At 37.5% G+C, this 20,449-nt stretch overlaps 1 protein-coding gene across 1 annotated transcript in view; it reads right to left on the bottom strand.

Annotated features, from left to right (window-relative positions):
* The window catches only part of LOC117327357, a 30,355-nt gene extending 10,903 nt beyond the window's left edge, over positions 1 to 19,452 (bottom strand). Inside the window, exon 1 of the mRNA XM_033884295.1 lies at positions 18,755 to 19,452. Coding sequence (XP_033740186.1) covers positions 18,755 to 18,914 — 160 coding nt within the window. The 5' untranslated portion in view covers positions 18,915 to 19,452. The remainder of the gene's footprint in view (positions 1 to 18,754) is intronic.
* Positions 19,453 to 20,449: the final 997 nt, after the last annotated feature.

Genomic DNA, 20,449 nt, shown 5'->3' with positions numbered 1-20,449 from the left:
ATTTTTTTTTATTAAGTACTAGTAGTAGACGTGAGTCGGTCTTACTCATAAACGTATACCAGTCTAGAATTAGCCATGCATCAAAAAGTTCTCCAATCCAGCAAAACAAAGCAATCCCTAGTATAGAATAATTCTACAAAGTGTCGTTGTTTGACTAGTTTGTATCACGGGTTAGTGATACTGTTCACATTCTCGACGTGATAAAATGTTTTACATGGTAATGGACTTGGCACCATACACGGATAAAATATTTAACATTCACTTTCAGTGGATTGGTGTAGTAGTCCGAGGATTTAACACATGATCCTCCCAAGACAAAGTCCATATATGTCGGGCTAGTTGGAGAGTTCCCATGGTAGTTGTTTTTCGATAGAATAGTGTAATACATTAGCATGACAAGGTTCACAAATATATATCACAGATATCCTATACTACTAATTAAGGAATGACTTGAATATATATTAGGTTCTGGAGCTGTAGCTCATGTGGGAAATGATAAGAGCACACTCCTTTTTTGTGTTATATTTTAATAACATGAAAATATATTTCGGCTAATCCTTATAATTTAATCTACTGTACACAATCCCTTGATTCTCTTAGAAAATATTAAGCCGAAGTAGTAGCCAGTCAAAAGCGAAGTTACAAAACGGCGATGTCATTTTACGTTATGGTTTGATAACATTCACCTTTGAGCCAACGAGCATGCTTGTTACTAACAAGATTAAATTATTACAAATTGAAGCCAATTAAACGGAATCTGGTAAAATGCTTTTACAAAGTGTAAATAAATGGGATGATCTAGGAAACTCGTTAAAGAACTTTAAATATTACCTGTCTTTACAAAAATAGTTCTTGATCCTTTTGAGGTGAAATCGGCCATAATCACGAGAGAGATTAATTGCTCTAATAAAGCCACTTGTTAAAAATTAAGACATGTGTATTAAGGAGAGGATATTACACACGCTGGCAGGATGCCACCAAACAGGTGCAATAAAATGCACATGGTTACATAACGAAGTGCATCTTTGTTTTAATTGTGCCGTTATCTTAATACTCCACAGATCTTAAACCTGACTACCTACGATATAACAAGCTGTTTAAGTATGTTCTCAATAAAGCACAAGGGAAAAAAATATATATCGGGAAAAAAAAAAAAAAAAAAACTGTAACCCGAAAACCCCCCAACCGTTTTTTTTTAATACAAAAACAACGATTTGGCAAATGTTATACCTATTCACACGAATAAAATCGAGATTTTAGTTTACAGCACGCCGTGTAACGTCATATTTGATGACGTCAATGGATAATTGTTAACGAGAAGATACGTCACTAATCATTGCACAGGAGGCTTTGTGACGTGTGTAAAGTCTGTCCAATACTTACTGACACAGGGCCCGGCTGGTAGGTGATGAGACATTAAGTAGTGGTGGTTTTATAAGGGTTACATATAGTATTTATAGATTTCTTGCATTGCCGAAGAATGTGACGTATGTGGGCACCAAAAACTATGGTATTTATTGTCACTCGCACTTTGAGCAGTTAGCTGGGTTTCCTCTCAATGTGTGTAATCAGTACTACACACACGGTATGCGATGGTGTTGTATTTTGCAGTTACTATACTAAACCAATTGTCAGAGTTGATGACATCACGCAGAAACCAGACGTCCGTGTGGCTAGTAAAATCGGTAATTTTGTTACATACTGGCAAGTCACCGACAAGTTATCCTGTATATTTATAACAGTATACAGTCACCGACAAGTTATCCTGTATATTTATAACAGTGTACAGATAGTACAGCTGACTAGTGTGGCAAGTCACCGACAAGTTATCCTGTATATTTATAACAGTGTACAGATAGTAAAGCTGACTAGTGTGGCAAGTCACCGACAAGTTATCCTGTATATTTATAACAGTGTACAGATAGTAAAGCTGACTAGTGTGGCAAGTCACCGACAAGTTATCCTGTATATTTATAACAGTGTACAGATAGTAAAGCTGACTAGTGTGGCAAGTCACCGACAGGTTATCCTGTATATTAATAACAGTGTACATATAGTAAAGCTGACAAGTCTGGCAAGTCACCGACAAGTTATCCTGTATATTTATAACAGTGTACAGATAGTAAAGCTGACTAGTGTGGCAAGTCACCGACAAGTTATCCTGTATATTTATAACAGTGTACAGATAGTAAAGCTGACTAGTGTGGCAAGTCACCGACAAGTTATCCTGTATATTTATAACAGTGTACAGATAGTAAAGCTGACTAGTGTGGCAAGTCACCGACAGGTTATCCTGTATATTAATAACAGTGTACAGATAGTAAAGCTGACTAGTGTGGCAAGTCACCGACAAGTTATCCTGTATATTTATAACAGTGTACAGATAGTAAAGCTGACTAGTGTGAACCAGTTTTCGTATCGATAGGTGTCCTGCTACAATTACATTTGCAACAGCTTTATATCCTTTCATTGATAACTTGATACACCGTACTGTTGTTTTGCAATCTACTACTAATCCTTATTGTGATATTGCCGAATTCTTCTATCTCTTTGTTGACCAAATTTCTACAACCAACATATCCCAATGGAACCGTTATGACGAAAATAACAGGTTTTATTTCTATCAGTTGGTATATATAACGGCAATGTGATATTCTGTACACATACTAAATGTATTCTCTCAATGTACCGTAAGCAGAGGGAGCAATAATGTTACAATCAGGAAAAGGAAAGTTCACAATATGAACATCGACACGACTTTAAAAAAGTGGTAAGTTGTCCCCATTGGTCACATTGCAAGTATATACAGGTGTTAGGTGTAAAACATACTGCATTGTGTCTTTGTTTAAGTACTAATATTTCAAAAATTTTATAATATGATCTGGGTGAATTTTTATCATATGATATGGTTGAATATCCTTTTTTCATACAGACTGTTTATATATTATTTTCTCTCTACTACCTTGAGACGTTATCAAACGTTGTGTGTTAGAGATTAAAACAAATGTCATTATCATCTTAATAAGAAAACGAAAGTAATATTCATTTATCTAAAATTCCCTGTTTCGCCCTCTAACTATCATTATTCTCAATAGCGCCTCTATTGCATTAGTAAAAGTCCGCCATTTACTAAAATAGACTTTTTGAAGGTTTGGAAACTATCGACATCAAAGTGTTAGAATGTGTTTTGGTTTAGTGATTGTGCTGATATCCTGATTGCACTATACAAACGTAAGAAGTGGGTTACCTTAGATTTCTAACGACTCCAGCACGTGCGAGGCGGAACACAGTGGAAATCATTAACATCATTACAGAGGCGAACACGTACACTTACACCACTGTCTCCCTCAATAGTTTACGCTTCAAGAAAATCTGATTGAGATCGAAAAAAGGCAATTCTGATCTTGATTACAGTGTTATTTAGAAGCACGTTTGTATATGCTTGGATACCATCCTTAATTGAATAACAAGGAAGTCGTTAACTCATCACCGTGTAAAGAGCTGAGAGGGATAGACATGTATATATTTTAATCGCTAACAAATAACTGACAGAGCATTTGTTCATATGAACGCCAGTGAACTAATTATAAATATACGAAGGTGAATATCAGGATAGACACTAGTCTTTACATACACTACATTGCCTGTGGAATCTAGGTCGTGAATTATTTGGCACGTGTACATTACGGTGGCATTTCCGAAATGGCGTTTCCTGAACCAGGCTGCATATACAGGTGTGCTCCACATTTCATAACAACTGCAGAGCAATATTTTTATGACAGAACAGAATGTATATGATAACAGACCGGAACTCTTATGTGCTTAATAAGAACAGTAAGATCGTGAACGTTACTTTAAATTATATATCACAATAAAATATGTTTTGAATATTGTTATAATCCTATAAATTACCCATTATATGCATATACTATTAGAGCATGATAGCGTGTTATGAAAGGAAACAATTTTAGATAACAGACCATGATGGTACGTAAACTAGAATAGTGCCATTTTATCGGTCATGTGCTATATAACAGTCTGGGAGTTTATGTATAACAACCCAACTGTGTGTTATACGTCGAGTCATAGTAGCATGTCTGTGAAGAAATACTTACACATATTCAAAATAAAACTACATTGTACGTCGTTTTATTCAATCCGTGGTATACTATAGTAGCTACATAGTGTTTATAAGATTGTGTCACCATTGTTTGTGTTTAAGGTATGAATCAATTGTGTTTTGTGTCATACTATATCACACTGTATTGTTTTGTAATGTCTTCTCTCTGATGTGTTGAAAAGCACAAATATAAGAATTTGAATCTGAACAGCAGCATTGATTTAGGTTAAGTCATATTACAGAGTTATAGGAGGTCAAACATATATATATATAACAAAAACGATATTTCGTGTCTTAATGGTCGTAATATTTAAGTGGAGAGGCTTTTGAACTTCAAACAAACGAACTATGTCATCAAGACGCAGGTGTTACGAATACATACATATATTATATGTCTTTTGTATAGTCCTTTGAGAAAGCTGATGGTAGACACTATTGGTGGACCTTTCACTCCGCAAGGTTTATCGTAACCTACTAGACACGTTTTCAGTAATTCGAATAGTGACATGGTTCGGACTATACACATCTACTTAATGTTCTTTTGAAATAAAATATTGACAATGATGAATTCATTTAAGATTATTACAATAATTGAACTATGGGTCTTTTGTGACTCCCAATCCAGATATTGATATTTCGTTTAATCTATTTCATTTTTTAATAGATTCCTGTTATCAACAGTTTAGGTCATTAGCCTCACAGACGAGTCCTAGAGGGACAAACAGCTGTATGATGTCCCTAGCATCACTGACGAGTCCTAGAGGGACAAACAGCTGTATGATGTCCCTAGCATCACTGACGAGTCCGAAGACAAAACAGCTGTATGATGTTCCTAGCATCACTGACGAGTCGGAGGACAAAACAGCAGTATGATATCCCTAGCATCACCGACGAGTCCGAGAAGGACAAAACACATATATGATGTTCCTAGCATCACCGACGAGTCCTAGAAGGCTTCGTGAAAAGTGCTAATATCTTTTTGTCTTTTTTTTTTGTAAACCATAAGACGTATGTTTGGAACGAACGCTAGAGAAAACAGCATACGACAGTTTGACTTTAGTTAATACAATATAAAGGAGTCTGATCTAGCGATCAAAGAAAATATCGGTGAATAGTCCTTCCTACAGGGACCATCGCCGAGACGAAGTGATTCTTACCCGCCTTAGGATAGGTCATAATATAACGCATTCCTATTTATTGAAGCGTGAGGACCAGCCCCAGTACATCGCGTGCAATGAACCATTTACTATTAAACATTTTTTATAGGATTGTATTGTTTACAACAGCATGCCAATTCTAAAGGTTCTTTTTGGGACTGTTAGTAATTACAAAATTTTGAACTATCTGAAAGCTGTTGGTCTGTATCACAAGAGTAACTATAGCCACTTTTTCATTCTAAACTAATCGTGTGTTTACCAGTAGTTCTTTATATTTTCACATGTTCTGTTTGATTGATGTCGTCTTTTGCCCATTTCTCATCATTAGTTAACTAACTAAAACTAACTAACTAACTAACTCACTAAATTAACTTACTAAATTAATTTACTAACTAACTAATTTACTAAATTAACCAACCAACCAACCAACCAACCAACCAACCTACCTACTAACTAACTAACTAACTTACTAACTAACTAACTTACTAACTAACTAACTAACTATACATCTGGTAATATTCGTGGGGATTAAGTTTCGCTATATACGTGGCCATTAGATATAGCGCGAAAATAAACACCCAGCGAATATTTATATATACAAATTATAGAAGTGTTTACAGTAGACGGTTTGCGTGGATGCGCTAAATTTAATACACGCGACCAACACTGATAAAATTGGGTCTGGAGTATAAAATCTTCATCGACATAGTATGATATGGAAAGTGGAGATATCAACCGATCAGAAGAAAATTTACAGCTTCGTGGGATATCAAATTATGTCCATACTATATAATGAAAATAACCAGGTACTCAACCTAACATACCTGGTAAACCAGGATATATAAAAAATTATATACTTATCAACGTTACAGTTTATCAGTTGATCAACATTCCTTAATATCACATTGACTGTATTAAAATTCCATTCCTCAAAACCCCCTGCAGATTCGGGGATATAAAAAGGAAAATATCGCAGTGACGGTGGGACCACCGACAGAATTTATGAGCATATATTTATGTCGGTCTAATCTTGGAAACTTAATATGTTTCTATTTTTAAATCATTTTGAGGAAGATGATTGCTTCTGATCAACACAAATCAAAGTCCATGATATTAGTACTTAGTACTTACACTGATTGACGCCTTGCCTTTACTTTCGTGTCTGCATTTACCATTAGTAAGACCACGCCCATTTATACAGTGCCCCCGCGCTGTTTACATAGCGAATGCCGTCGATAAAGCAAAATGCGTTTGTTCTTCCTGAACATTTGGTGTTGTCTCCCAATATTTTGAGAGTCTACGTCTTAATTAATATTTTTAACAAACACCCACATACCGAAAACATTTACAAAAAAAAAAAAAAAAAAAAAAATACGCTGAGTAAGTTATACAGCCCCTGAACTATGATATTTCGTAAAACTTGCAAGCTCTCTTTCTTTCATTTTATTGTTACAAATTAACCTTATCTGTGATGTAGTGCTATTTTAGATTTAGTGGGCCGCAACTTAGTCTAGCCTGTAAATAAGCTTCATAAATGTTAATAACATACTTAAGTATACTTATGGCATTTCAGTAAGTGCAGTACATGGACGTTCTAATGGCAAGGACGAACGATCCCATTCCTAAAGGTTAAAAGGTCCTCTTTGACGTTGAACAGGAACAAAATCAATATGATGTCATGATCCATCCCCTCAGACCAACTTTTCCCCATCTTGTCATATCTGTGACAGATCAATGATTGACCTAGGGCCCACACTTATAATGAACGATTATAGCGGTATGTTGACATGGAATAGGGCTATGAGGCTTGCTACTACAACATGGATCGCCAGTGAGGATTGTTTCAATGATGATAAGAAATCAGAGTTTAACTTTTATTTTATTACAGTGTTTTGAGAATCTCAAGTGATAATAAAGCGATATCTATTTGTATTTAAAATGGCAATCAGAGTTTTTATTTCCTTAACTTAATCATCGGCTCAATAACTACGATAATATATAACGGATGATGGGGCCGACTGAGCGCTTTTTTCCAATTGTCACCACACCAAAATGTATTAAAATCGAAAAGGTGGGTCCATCCTGTAATATTTCAAGTGACAATAAGCTGATAAGTAATAGCAATAAGTCTAGCAGAGCGCAGAAGGTACCAAATTTTGTCATGGAACAACGTTTGTGGCGTTTACTGAAACCGTAAGGGATATGAAAAAACTGCCTAACCTTCAACCTTCAAAGGAAATTATACTTTTATCGTACACCCGTAGAAACTACACATTGCTAAGCCGATATTATGTATCTATGAAACCTGTACAACAGAAGAAACGCGCTGTGTTTGGTCTTTCCATAGCACAACCTTGATTGCAATGCTGTGGGCATAACTCATTTGCTTACAGGTGATAACGTTTTAAACGATAGGTAAAATAATGTACTTTTTCATTTATAACATGTAGTTCGGTAATGCTGTGACAGTATTAGGACTTTCACTTTCACTAGATAATCTCAAATGAATGCCTGAATTATGCTTGAAAGAAGTGTTAAAATCTAATTCAGGTAGACTTGTGTTTTTAATTATTTTAAATCATTTTCAGTCTTCTGTAAAGAGATGTCAAACATTGGTGTTAGATAAACGATTAATAAATATTAGTGTACCGAATGGTTCAAATGATTGCATCTTATAACTTGAAACAAGAGGCGCGTTCGAGGATGAGTATCAGTATCGGACAATATCCGGTACGTGGCACACCGTTCCATGGTAACTGGCAATAGACAACGTTCCCAACCCAAACATACGACATTATAAACAACTGGAAATTGTTACTAGAGATGTATCGCAGTGTATCTATATATATGTTACATAATATTAAGGTACAAGAGAAGCAAATGATGGGGAGAATTTTTCAAGCATTCCTTATTCCAATGCCAAACTGGCTAAGAACGTTCACGTGTGATTTTCTCTGTGTATATAATGGTGTGCATACACGGGAAGTCACCGCGTGGTGGCACAACCTGCACCACCCGCCGATTTCTTACATATATCAACATGCATCTCCACATGTAGCACAGCGAACTCTCGGGTGTCGGCCGTGTGCAGTCCGCATCGTCAAATGTCGAACGAACCGCAGTCTACCGTAGTCATCACACTGAAATACCCTTTTGTAACGAAACGGTGTCAAATTCTAACAATAACCAGTCAAATATAACCATCTACGACTTATTGTGTCATTTGGACCCAGTTCTCGGTCTTAGCACCGTTTCAATTAGGTTGAATTTATTCAAAATTCACACTTTATGTCGTTATTATTTAGATTAATTCTACAACAGATTCATCCCCCGATAAACCAGAAGGTGCTTCTTGAATAAGCGAACATGATTTGGCAGTACCGTTTAATGTTCATAGAATGCGCATTGTAAATTGTGTTTGTTCCATTTGTGTGGGGTTTAACACCGCCACAACAGCCAGGTCACATGAAGAGGAAGGGTACCAAGAAGACACTAACTGCCACGGTCATATGGAACGGACGTCATGGAAACATCACCAGCTAGGGTCACATGGGAAGGGCTCAAAGAAACACCAACTACCAGGATCATATTGAGATGTGTTCAAGGAGATACCAACAGTCAGGGTCATATAGGACGTGTTCAATGATATACCAACAGTCAGGGTCATATGGAGACGGGTGTTGAGGAATCACCAACGACTACGGACATATGGAGACGGATGTGAGGTAACACCAACGACCAGGACATATGGAGACGGGTGCCAGGTAACACCAACGACCAGGACATATGGAGATGGGTGTGAAGGGAACACCAACGACCAGTGACATATGGGGATGAGTGTTAAGGAAACAACAACGATCAGGGTGATATATGGGGACGAGTGTTAAGGAAGATCGCAACCAAGTGTACATGGGGACAGGTGTTAAGGAAACCACGCCCAGGGCGCAAAGATGGGGTCAATGAGAACGGCAGAAGGAAACAAAGGACAAACAGAAATGTTGCTAAAGAGACAGCAGATCGATTCCTGTCACTTCAATGCCCCTAAATAGAAGATATTAATAAATAAATGTATACTGTAACTGTCGGATAGGATACCATCAACAACAATTCATGTATAAGAACACTGGAAGTCAAAACCCATCTGGTTTCTCAATTGGGTACCTAGAACGTATACTGTAGTATTCTATAGCTGGAACATGTGGTTGTGCCAGTCAATTTAAATGCCTATCATTGACGTTGTATTTTGTTGTGGGTTATCAGAATCTTATCGGTAGCAATGATATAAATACCACAATGTTTTGATCAGCCTTTTTGGCAGTGTATCGGATCTCCTCGCCAGGTTGGGAAGAACAGCTTCACCGTTCATCATGTTCCCCCCTGAAGCGTAAACTCCATTGTAAACAGTCGCGATCCAACCACACGGAAACTGGAGATGGACGTGTACAATGCATAACGAGGAATTTTGTCGCGAGCATCATTCTCTGCGATAAGTAGTGAGGATACAAACGATCATACACCTGTTTGTTTTCCCCGTTTCATATAACCTGACTTGACAGTACAATACTGCACCTTTCATGTAGATGCCGGGTGACTGCAGGTGTTCTCTCTCTCAAGAGTAACACCGCTATACATCACATGGTACCTGTACAGTATCTGTAGCAAATAAGTACTGCAAACCACTAACGAGAGCACACGTAATGACAGTAGGGCACAGAGATGAAGCGTTACTATCGACACAATGTAATTATGTGTATATTTTCTTGTTATTAGCTGAAACAATGCTACTGGTGGGAAGACTGACAACGCCAACACGTAAGAATACAACAGACATTTTAATTACCTTTACAGTCGGACATGATAAATAATGACGATGTTGATCAATGTTTGCTTTTGTTTTTGTTTTGGAAGGGCGTATCCTCAATGTATCTAACCATCGAGGTAACTTTGGAAAAAGTTATTCAAATAACAGGTCTTACTATAGAGCTGGCTGTCTCGCTTCTTACCTTTGAGTATAGCCTTTGCCTCCGTGAGGAAGGGTATGAGTTTTGTCCATACTACATGCTGTCACACTACAATCATTATAGGGAACAACCAACCAAATGAAAAAATATATTTTTGAAACAGCCCCTGTGTATAGAAAGTTGAGTCAAGGATAAAATGTCTGGCAGCCCCTGATTGGCCAGTATGTTATGAAGTGAGAAAATAGATATGTAGCCTGATAGGTAACTATCAATAAGAAATGTTGATATAAATTTCGTAAGTCCGATTGATTTTTTCCCAAAAAGTTCAGGTAATAATAATAAACAGGTAAACATTTAAGATTTTTGAGAATTTTTACTGCGAAATTCACCCATTTTCAAAATGGCTACACTGGAGAAAATTTGAGCTGAAGGACCCAACTGTTTTTTTAATAGTAGTTATATCAGACCCTAAACTTTTGTTATAAACCATAATTGTTAATTGTTATATTGAATTCAAGAATTTAAATGTAATAATCCAAAACGTTAACACTAAAGTCTATGTGAAAACAATTGGTTGGTTGAGACTTCACATAGAACGCTCATTGTTTGCTACACGGCACTGTTAATGATTCTGAAGTCTGTATACTGGACCTATGACAAACATCTCAATTAACAAACTGTATCAACAGCAACAGCCCTTAAATACTTGAATAAGTTGATAGAACGTCAAACAGTACAGCCAAAAAGTTAAAGCGGACATTCATTTTTACAAGGGATAAACCCTGGCTACAACTTAGGTTAAGAGAGGGCGGAAGTTGCTCATCACAACATGCATTTCGTCATAAGAAATCTTTGCCGCAGCAATTTGTGAATAGTTACATCGCTTTGATTGTGTACCAGGTTAACCAAATGTGGCCTTCTATTGTACGTGTATGTCCATATATCTTAGTTGTTGGCACTTCCTACGTACTCGTAAAATCGAAGTCTAAATACCAGGCCTGTTCTTAACCTATCATCAACACAATGTATATTCGCCCGTTGTTCCCAAGGTAAACATGGTCCGTCGTTGTATAAATGATGTCGTGTTTATGTAAACAAAAGTATTTGTTGTATAGGTCTGAAGCAAGGTCAATCGACAGTTACTTCGTTCAATGACGCCCTGCCACTCTAAACAACTTGCTGTGGTTTTATTTTAGACTACTGCTCGCGACAAGACGAAAAAGTTTGAGCTAAACGTGATGTGAAATATGAATAAATGACGATTTAAGTTGCGACCCATGCCAGGTTTTACAGTTGACGATGCGTCAACAGGGATAGTTACGACGGAAATATTCGCATTTCCGGTGTGTGTTCGTTATTTAACCTTACTTACGAAAACATCGATAATAACAAGTGTGTAAACATCAGATGTGACGCGTAGGAATACATTTGTCAAAGCGGGTGACAAGCCGGACCGGTGCACACAAGCGAAATAAGAGTGAATGCGCAATGACTATTTTCATTTCTGTTTTGACCTTTTCCAATAAAATATTAATGGAATATGGTAGAATTAACTGAAGTTACGGTGAAAAAATAAAATATTTGAAATATCTTAAAGGAATCTAATAAAAAAACGATGTTACTGTAGAACATTATTTTGTTTAGTCCTGTAGCCGAAAAAAATAATGCCTATTTAATGTTTGACAACATCAGATAAAAACACGGGTAAAAAAGTAAATATAAGGAATTATTCTTGTTTTTTTATCGTTTGCTTGTATTAAGAATGGCATTTTGTTCGCAGACATTTCAAAAGAAGGAGAGGGGCACAACTTACACATCTAGATATGGGTATACTTACAGTTCAAAGGAAACATATGCTACCAAACTCCACCGAATCTACATTCATTATCTGATGATATTGGATCAAGATTTCATTCTCGATATCTTATTTTCTTACATTTAATACATGTAGTTTATTCAGTTATGAGAGAAAAGTGTTACTGAGTAAAGTATGCATATCAAGGGTTATCTTCTGACTCCATTAAAATCCACAATTAATTAATACGGACTATATAAGAATACTTTGGGAATACTTTACCTGTTAGAGATACCGAGATAATGTCTCTGGTGCAGTCTAAAAGGTATATCTGTATATAATCAGCCAATTATCGTAAAGTAAACATCTTCATTAGAAAATGATTTACTTCATCACTATAACGAGCGTTCATTTATCATATTTTAGAAATATCACTGAATGTGTTATATAATATATTGATGTTGAAATCTATCTAGCGTCTGACATGCTGACAGTCAAGAGGTCCTCGGAGACATATTTAGACTGATCGTTATCTGCTACGCTTGTTGTAACAGAGCTGTGACGTCCTATATATAGACAGAACGCGCTATACTTCTTCAATTGTCTGTTGGAGAATGACAATAGCCGTGGCTAATGAAAGTCGCAGACACAATGGCGCCGTGAGCCTTACAACAGCACAACGTATACGAAAATGTGCGAAGATCGGTGGTTAAAACTATGTATGTTTTGCGAAAAAGAAGCGTTGGTAAAAGATCCCGTGAAATGTCATAGTTCTTGACTAAAACACCCTGCTTATGACCCCAATTGATTGTAACGTCATAAAAATCATGTCCGATAAAGATAATGGTTGTGTCTTGTATTGCTCACATCATGACATAGGTGTTTTATACCAAATTATGCGAATATAAGAGATTGGCACGCTCGAAATTCAATTTACACCCATGTAGTTGGCTGTTGGTGTTTCGGCTAGGTGCCAGTCTTCTCCGTGAGTATGGCTTGTGATAATAATTGACTACAATTTTACTGTCTGCCGTGGTCTGGAGGTCTGCTGACCTTCGTCACGCTGATTGATGATATGTCACCGAGTAAATTGTACATAGTGAGGACAGCGATAGTAACCCAGAATTCTGGTCTTTCACACGCGAGTACAACATATACCACTTTTGTACCCCACAATTCTGGTCTTTCACAAGCGAGTACAACATATACCACTTTTGTACCTCACAACTCTGGCCTTTCACACATATGTACCGCATATATAGCTTTTGTACCCCATAAATCTGGCCTTTCACACGCGAGTACCACAGATACAAATTTTATATCCCACAATTCTGTCCTTTCACACACGAGTACAACATATACCACTTGTGCACCCCACAATTCCGGTCTTCCACAAGCGAGTACCACATAAACCACTTTTGTACCTGTTCAACACGCTTTACTTATAGAAAGACATTTAATTCCATTTTGTTTCGCGTGCATTTTCTTAATAATAATGGTCGCATCGAAGAAAATACATGGCCTATCAAGGTACCTGATCTATAAAGAGGGGTTGTATCTAAGACAATAACTGATTTATCAGGGTTGGGAGTATCTATGGCAACAACTGACCTATCAGGGTTGGTCGGATCCATAAAATATCTGACCTTAACATCAGGGTCGTATCCAGGACAACACCTGACATACATTATAGCACATAAATGTATTTGAGATTCGACTAAACTCTTATTTAATCAATGGACGTTGCCCATGTTTGCCGTTAGTTTTAATAATGCGGGCCAATATCTGCCATTTCGCACCTTTAATCGCGATCGTCATAACGTTTATTGTGTATTAATATGAGTTTTGTCCCCATGGGGGAAGTAACGAATTTGGTACCAGAATGGTACTCCACGTGCGCATTTCCTGCGACTACTGACGCGAACCAGCCCATTTCGACAACATTAAATGCACGTCACATTGACAGTAATATTGGGGAAATGCCAACAAAATTAAATCTTCGTCTGTTTCCTAACTGAGATATATTAAAGATCAATACTGTTCATCTTTGAAATCTGAGAATTTGTTGCTTTGCACTTGTTAAACTAATCAAATCGCCGGCTTAACTGTCGCTACGTAACGCGTGTTTCCATTTAGCGGATCGTTCCACCAGATCGAACCATTTGTTCCGAAATTGGAAGGCAACCTTCCGCCATAACAGTCAAATTGTGCCGAATTGATGGCGGCAATTGGAAATGTTTTTGTTTTAGATGTTAACGAAATGAATATCGTATAAATAACTATTAAAGTTGTATTATCTTGACGATATGTAAATATCAACTCCAAGTTGTGTCGTTGTGAGCATGGAAATGAAGGCGTCGATTCGCGCACAGTTACATATTTCACGACTGAATGGTGCAGGCGGAAAAAAAATTTCATTTCTTTTTTTTTAACAAATTGTTGGATGTAATGTGAATGAACTGTTCATTTTGCGGACCAGTTCCAAGATACAAATGTACAAAATATTCCAATAAATGAAATATACCGCTAGGGTACAGAAAAGCAAACCGAGGTCAAGGATATGAATCGAACCGTACACCTCGACTCTTCACTCCAGGCTACATTACGCATTCAGTTATGATGATCCCTCAAGATTCGCGTGTGATGTATCGGCCCCCTCAAACTCCGTGTTCTGTGTAACATCCAGTGTCGTAGCCCCACCCACTGGTGAGATATACACCCATTAATGTAACTTAATAGTAAATATTACAGAAGTCATACAGTAATACAGAGTAATGTATCCTATCTGTAACTCTTAACGGCGGGATGTAGGTTAACACACCATCAACCTGTCAGAACAAACCAATCTTATTCGGGGGCAACATTCTCTTTGTTTTACAGCATAAACATGTATATCTGCATTTATAAATGATTCCTATTCTTACCGTGTCAAGCTTGTTAGATTTGTACAACTCAAAGAAAACAATAGAAACCAAATTTGAATTAAATATGGCCGTTTTATTAAACGATGTAAGTAGATAAATGTGCAAACACAATTTTCAAAAAATGTCACATATCTAAACAATTTTAGATAATCAGTCACTTCAAAGTTGTTCATCTATAAGACTTTTTTTTAGTTAAAGGGTGATGATGCAATTATATATTGACATGATATGTTGAATTAAGTGTTTACTAAAGGGACAATTTATCAATATACGAAGGTTTACGAACATGATATTTAATACATGCATTTTGATAACAAAAACGTTAACAAAATGATCTCACAATGACCTGTCATCAATTGATTGATAGTATATAGGCTCAATAAGGCAGAAGTATAACGTGAAAAAAGGACGATAAAACAATCTATACATACGTCACAAATGAGGCTGACAGGAGACTCGTCCTGTCCAATTCTATCTTTTATCGTGTAAAACGTAATGTATTACCGCTGAAGGAGACACGGGATAGATAATGACAGACGCATTGCTGGTAATATGTATGGTAGCCCGTGTCACAGCAACTACATCATTGTTATAACACATGTGTAGGATAGCCTTGTTTAACATATTGTGTACGGTAGCGTTGTTTAACATATTATGTACGGTAGTGTTGTTTAACACATTATGTACGGTAGCGTTGTTTAGCACATTGTGTACGGTAGCGTTGTTTAGCACATTGTGTCGGTAGCGTTGTTTAGCACATTGTGTCGGTAGCATTGTTTAACATAGTGTGTACGGTAGCGTTGTTTAGCACATTGTGTACGGTAGCGTTGTTTAACATAGTGTGTACGGTAGCGTTGTTTAACATAGTGTGTACGGTAGCGTTGTTTAGCACATTGTGTCGGTAGCGTTGTTTAGCACATTGTGTCGGTAGCATTGTTTAACATAGTGTGTACGGTAGCGTTGTTTAGCACATTGTCTCGGTAGCGTTGTTTAGCACATTGTGTACGGTAGCGTTGTTTAACACAATATGTACGGTAGCGTTGTTTAACACATAATGTACGGTAGCGTTGTTTAACACATTATGTACGGTAGCGTTGTTTAACACATTATGTACGGTAGCTTTGTTTAACACAATATGTACGGTAGCGTTGTTTAACACATTATGTACGGTAGCGTTGTTTAACACATTCTGTACGGTAGCGTTGTTTAACACATTATGTACGGTAGCGTTGTTTAACACATTATGTACGGTAGCGTTGTTTAGCACATTGTGTACGGTAGCGTTGTTTAGCACATTGTGTCGGTAGCATTGTTTAACATATTGTGTACGGAAGCGTTGTTTAACACATTATGTACAGTAGCGTTGTTTAACACATTATGTACGGTACCGTTGTTTAACACAATATGTATGGTAGCGTTGTTTAACACATTATGTACGGTAGCGTTGTTTAACACATTATGTACGGTACCGTTGTTTAACACAATATGTACGGTAGCGTTGTTTAACACATTATGTACGGTATTTTTGTTTAACAGATGTGTACGGCAGCTTTGTTTAAATGTTTAACATATATTTTACGGTAACTTTGTTTAATAAAAGCGAACTCTAACTATTTACATCCATTGGCAGTATAGCTTCATTTAACAAATACATATTGCGGCCGTAGTCACGTGTTGTAATGCACCTTTAGTAGAGCATCATGGGGATTTATTTCTGTGCTATAACCATACCCATTAAATGAATGGCATGACAACGGTATTAGCTGCACTATCGGAATTTAATATCATGATAACCAATCGTTATACGGTACAATGATAGTCATGATATTAAGCATGTTCACATGCATACTGTCAGCACCTGCGTTGTCATAGTAACCACAGCCCAGATTCGATTGAGGTCATTGGAGCGTCATAGCCCTAAGTAAACAATACTACAAGGTTGATTGGTTTGGTTTGTTTTTGTTTAACGTTCTATTAACAGCCAGGGTCATTTAAGGACGTGCCAGGTTTTGGAGGTGGAGGAAAGCCGGAGTACCTGGAGAAAACTACCGGCCTACGGTCAGTACCTGGCAACTGCCCCACTTAGGTTTCGAACTCGCAACCCAGAGATGGAGGGCTAGTGATAAAGTGTCGAGACACCTTAACCACTCGGCCACCGCGGCCCCCTACAAGGTTGATCCTTGTGTGCGTCATCAAACGCCTGGTAACGTTACGTCGTAAAGGTGTATTTTTTCGTTGTTGGTTTTCTATTTTTAGCGGGTTTCGGATGTACGTATCAAAACCAAGTATATCTGAAATACGGATTTTGATTTAAAGAGTCCTAATAACGACGTTGCTTCCTCTGGCTTTCATATAAAACTGATGACTATGACTTTTGACGAATGTCTGTATTTGGGCCAGAGCGTACTACATCATCAAAGCATCGAGCTCTCTAAAACGACATGTTAAAACCCGTAAAATAAAATAAAATGGCATAATACATACCAATGTCAATGAATGAGTTGTGTATTTATCCAGATGTATTCCATTTATCTACAAATCACTCTTCTATTTCGTCAGCAATTTTACCATTGCCTGATACAGGGTTATATATTAGAATCATATCATACACGCACACAAACAAGTAAACCACACAAACAAAACCACTCCAGATTTAACTATTATAAAGCTGTTATGTTGTTTATTGGCAATTTTTACGGTATTTGAGTACGTAGGAATGCCTATTATTTATGTGTATTGGTGTTCTACAAAGCAACGTCAATCAATGTCTCGGCTACGTCAAAGAAGGTCACTAATATAACTAATAACAAGGCACTCACCAAGGCCACGTGTAGGATACGTCAGTAAGGCCCAATTCCTGTAGTAACAAGAAAGGAACGAGAAGTTCGCGAGGAATGTACTACGCGAACGTGTACGCTAATGTCAGCAAGGCTAACAATCGTAATGGCAACGCTAGGGTCTAAGTGGAAAAGTAGAAAAACGTCGACGACACAATGGCCTATAATAGTACCGAAAATTATAGGTGAATAATGTTAGTGGCAAAGCAGACAGACGTCAACGGAACAATTACCAATAATAGTACTGAGAAAGTAGTAAAACGTCAACGGAACAATTACCAATAATAGTACTGAGAAAGTAGTAAAACGTCAACAGGACAATGACCAATACTAGCACTGGCAAAGTAGTAAAACGTCAATAGGACAATGACCAATATTAGTACTGGCAAAGTAGTAAAACGTCAATAGGACAATGACCAATACTAGCACTGGCAAAGTAGTAAAACGTCAACAGGACAATGACCACTATTAGTATTGAAAAATGTCGTCTGTTCTACTCTTTGATTCTTATAAGATTGTCTGTGCGTGTAGCTCTAAGTAAGTTTGCCCATGGGAAAAAAAATTCTTTGATACTTCTATTGATTAGATAATGTACATATCACTCAATTAATATGACAGGGCACAAACCATTTGATTTAAGAGAAAGAGAACATATTCTGTAATTGAAAAGAAATGTATCTATTCTTCGATTTTTGAAAAGGGAGCACGCCTTCTGTTTTATGACAACATGGATATCAAGAACTATTGCTGTTATAGTAGACAGGTGATTTGACCCTTTTATTGGGCTGGATTGTATAGGCCCGTTGTTTGAGAAGGAAATGTAAAGAAGCATATCATGTCCCGTTGTTTAAGAAAGAAATGTAAATCCCTTTGTTACAAGAAATATGAATAGTCTGTTTGAGAGTAAATACATTGATGCCTTGTTTAAAAAGTAAGACAATACCATTTTACGGTACTTACAATTGTGGTCGAGAGTTTTCAGAAGAATGCCCTCCAAAAATGTAATCTGACTGGCGTTACATTTGGCCGCATGCTTCCATTCTCCCGCCAAAGACTCCTCGTCCGTGTAAAATTTGAATTTTGCCTGGACGGCGAAGCTCGGCTTAGACATCGTGTGCATTATTTTAAAACGAAAGAAACACAAAATATTGGCACCGTTCAATACTCACTACCCACACATCCTTTTCTTTAGTTCTTACATTGCCGAACTTTGTTTCGAAACAGCTTTGCAATTTATTGGAGCAAGATTAATGACGAATTTCAAAACATTGTAGCTTTCATCCACAACACGCCGTGACATCTTAACGAATCCTAATAATTAGAATCCAAACACAGTGCGTAAATCACAGCCGAAATGGTCGACCATCTCTCTCCGTCCAAAGGTGGCACATCCTTTGTTGACAGTTCCCTCGTACACACGGCATTTGATGGACGAGTTGCTGTGACGACCCTTCCTGTGAAGGTCCCACCTTACATGTCCCGTAGATAGCAGGTCTCAGTGTGTGTTAGTACACAGAACGGATTAGCCTCTGCGTCAATATATTCCCGCCAATACACACAATTCGATCCCTTAGTCCGTCCGTTTGGTACTAGCTTCCTTCAGCAGTCCCGTATTGAGCTGTGTACACCTATGTGTTATAGTAGTGAGCGATCTTACCTTACGCTTGTCGGCTGTGTAAATGAGTTATTTTTGGCGCATCCTAGCTTCTGGCGGGCAGATCGCTTTCCCCCTCCCCATTACTGATATAATGTTATAAGAGTGTGGGAGGGAGGAGATGGAAGACTCAGCCAGATTATAGCTTCTTCACCTTTAGGAATTGAAGGTCAATCGATAGGTGTCCCGTCTATTTTAGTAAAGCTCGTTATTAATTTCTATCGGGCACCAACGAGTATGCGTAGGGTTTATCCATTGTTTCAGACATTTTAAGTGTATGACGGTTTTCCTACACTCTCTGTTGAACTCAGCCGATATCTTATACCAACAGCCTCATTGATAATCATTACAATCGTATGTACTTTGTATTACTATCTACTATTCAAGACGAGTATCCAATCAACTTTGTCTTGCCGTAATCAATAAATCTCGGTTAATTAGTGTTTTGAAGTTGAATGTGCTATCGATTATTAAGTACATTGTATGCAATAGTCAATTGAAATCTGGGGCCAGTTTCATCAATATTCCTTACTTACAAAAAACTCCTTAACTTAGATTCTCCCATAGGAAAGCATTACAGAATTTAGCTACATAGTTCCTTAGCTTAGATGTTCGCCTCAAATCAAATAATGCCTTTCTTTGGGGATATTTTAAGTTAAGGAATTTCCTAACGTTTAGAACGTTGATGTACGTGGACCTGGTCACACTTCCCGTATTGTGGCTAGTACGTTTATCACCACGGTTAGTATTCTCATATTTAGAAATATTATTACCACAAGCATACTCCTACTTTTATCGCACTGTCGCAATGTCGCATTTTGTGAAGAGTCACAGCGACAGCGTGACATGGACGAAATCAGCCACCACTTACGGCCCTTTACTCCTGTGAGCCACCATTTACTACCCTTTACTCCTGTGAGCCATCACTTACTACCCTTTACTCCTGTGAGCCACCACTTACTACCCTTTACTCCTGTGAGCCACCACTTACTACCCTTTAC

Source organism: Pecten maximus, chromosome 5, assembly GCF_902652985.1.
Source record: "Pecten maximus chromosome 5, xPecMax1.1, whole genome shotgun sequence".
Classification (NCBI taxonomy): domain Eukaryota; kingdom Metazoa; phylum Mollusca; class Bivalvia; order Pectinida; family Pectinidae; genus Pecten; species Pecten maximus.
Note: the sequence above shows the minus strand (reverse complement) of the source record. Positions and strands in the feature narration are given on the sequence as shown.